This window comes from Hipposideros armiger, unplaced genomic scaffold (assembly GCF_001890085.2).
Source record: "Hipposideros armiger isolate ML-2016 unplaced genomic scaffold, ASM189008v1 scaffold_381, whole genome shotgun sequence".
Classification (NCBI taxonomy): domain Eukaryota; kingdom Metazoa; phylum Chordata; class Mammalia; order Chiroptera; family Hipposideridae; genus Hipposideros; species Hipposideros armiger.
In genome coordinates, this window is record NW_017731731.1 from 452,791 (window position 1) to 455,121 (window position 2,331).

General features: G+C 58.6%; 1 protein-coding gene across 2 annotated transcripts in view; it reads left to right on the forward strand.

The window, feature by feature from the left end:
• The first annotated feature begins 1,372 nt into the window (after nt 1–1,372).
• Nucleotides 1,373–2,331, forward strand: part of CFAP298 (cilia and flagella associated protein 298) — a 12,519-nt gene continuing 11,560 nt past the window's right edge. Inside the window, exon 1 of one of the 2 annotated variants that reach the window (XM_019662808.1) lies at nt 1,373–1,698. In XM_019662808.1, the coding sequence (XP_019518353.1) occupies nt 1,560–1,698 (139 nt within the window). In that variant the 5' untranslated portion in view covers nt 1,373–1,559. The remainder of the gene's footprint in view (nt 1,699–2,331) is intronic. The other variant, XM_019662806.1, reaches the window with a different exon arrangement.

The window sequence follows — 2,331 nt, forward strand, 5'->3', positions numbered from 1 at the left end:
CTTATACGGCGAGTATATAACAAACTCTGTATTTTGAGTGGAAATGTTAGGGGGTCGTCTTATACGCCCAGTCGTCTTATACGCCGGCAAATACGGTAACCATAAGACCATAGGCTAGCAGTCAGGAGCTAAGACAACACAGTAGGCCCCTTTGTCCCTCTGGGGAGAGACATTTGCCAGCCTGACCAGTACTACATGTTCCAGGCCCTGGGTGACCCCTGCCCTAGCAGTACATGAGATGAAAACACCTCTTTCTGGGCTCCACCCCCCTTCTGTGCAGCATCAGTCTAACAGTCTTCATATGAGGCCCTGGATTGACTTTGGATATTTCCAGGGCTACTGTTACACTTTCTCCACTCTGCTTCAGGAACCCCAGGGATGCAGATTCAATGGAGAGAGCCAAAGTTCCAGGAATACAAAGTAGCGGTGCTTGTAATATTCAAATCAATGCATATTGGGCAGTGGTCCTCCCAACCAGATAGAGGGTAGAGCCTTGGCTTTACTAGCGCCTTGTCATCAAGGGCTCAGTGCAAATGCTACTCCTTAAGGCAGTCTCTGACCATCCAATCTAAAAAGCCAATTACCCTGCTTTGTTTTCTTTATTCCTCTATTTGAATTTGCCTTGTTTGTTTGTTTTGTTTTCTCTTTGTCACGTACACTGGAATATAAGCTCCATGACAACAGTCACCCAGGATCTGTCCCCGTGTCACCGGCGCCTGGAAGAAACAGCGCCTGACCCGGCTGGACAGTCTGGGGAGGGTCGCTCCGGTGGGAGCCGCTTGAGCTACCCTGGATATACGAATGCGAATCAGCCCGCACATAGTAGTGCGGACCCTTTCCCTGGCTCCTCCGTGAAGACAAAGCAGAGCAGCCCCGACTGCAGGGTTCGGCTCTCCGAGCTCACCTCCCCCAAACTTTTCCAGACCGGAAGCATCAGCAGGCGTTTGCGGAAGTGGAGACTTACGGCAGCGGGAACGCCGCTGACGCTTGGAGCGGCGGTGGATACGCTGCTGTGGTGTTCGGCGCCTGTGGGTGCTCACCACCCCACCATTCCCGACCTGGCAACTTCTCTCCCAGCCCACCCATCTCCCCAGGGTGGAATCTCGGGCCCCAGGAGAGCGCACTGGGCGATCCGCGCTCCCCTCTCACGGCGGGATGTGTGTTTGAGGGTTGCCCGGACAACGGTTACTTCCGGGAGCGGAGCTGGGCGAGTCCGGCTGGGTAGGCGCAGGCCGCGACAAACGGCCTTCTCCGACCGTGTGGATTGTTAGCGGGCAGCACCTGCTCCCGGGAACGGATTGCCGGCTCTCCGCGCACCATAGCTGCCCACTCTCCGATTGAAACCTTGAGCTAGTGGCTCCTCAGACTCCGTGTTTCTCTGTTGCTCCTGGCAACAGTCACTTCCGGAAGCGAGTGCCGTTTACCCCCGCACCGCAGGCGCAGGAGCCGTGGGTTCCGGCTTCTAACCGGCGGTCGGCTGTGGCTGCTCGCCCCTCGGGTTTCTGCGGGCCGCGCATCCCGGGCCTTCTCGCCGCCTCGGCGGGGCCTCTGGTGCCGCCATGGTTCTGCTGCACGTGAAGCGGGGGGACCAGAGCCAGTTCCTGATGCAGGCCCCGGGGAACACGGAGCTGGAGGAGCTCACGGTGCAGGTGACCCGGGTCTACAACGCGCGGCTCAAGGTGCAGCGCGTCTGCTCAGGTGGGCCCGGCGGCGCGGCGAGACTGCGGGCCGGGTCGGTGGAGCACGGGCCAGGGCGGGATGGGCTCCCGGGCCGCACAGGGCTCGGGAGGGAGAAGAAACAGGGCCAGGTGGCGACTGAGGAAGTTAAGCGGGAACCACAAGGCTTTCTCGGTCAGGCTGGGGGCGAGGATCAAGTTTGTAAAGATGTGCAGAGACGTGCAGCAGCCGGGCTTGAAATCTAACACCGGGGGGGAGGGAGGGGTTAGGTGGTGATGGTGGTGGTGGGGTTTCCACCAGCGATGCACAAAGAGTGGGCGAACAGGGTGGAGACACCCTGGGAAAAGACGGGGTGGGTGCTGGCAGCGGGAGAGGCCAAGTACGCGCCCCCAAGTGTCTCCGAGCCAGGAATGGGGCGCTGGGAAGAACACACTGTAGACGGGTAGAGAGAGAAGAGGCGCCAGGCGGGAGCCAAAAGACTGGGCGGAGAAGCAGGTGTAGTGGGATCAACAAATGTGAGGGGTGTACGGTCGCTGGCCGTTTTTTGTTTGTTTTTTTTTAGATTTTTATTGGGGAATTGGGGGGATGGGAACAGTGCTGGGGAATTGGGGGAAGGGGAACAGACAAGTTGCTGTCGTTTTGTTCTTCAGTCTA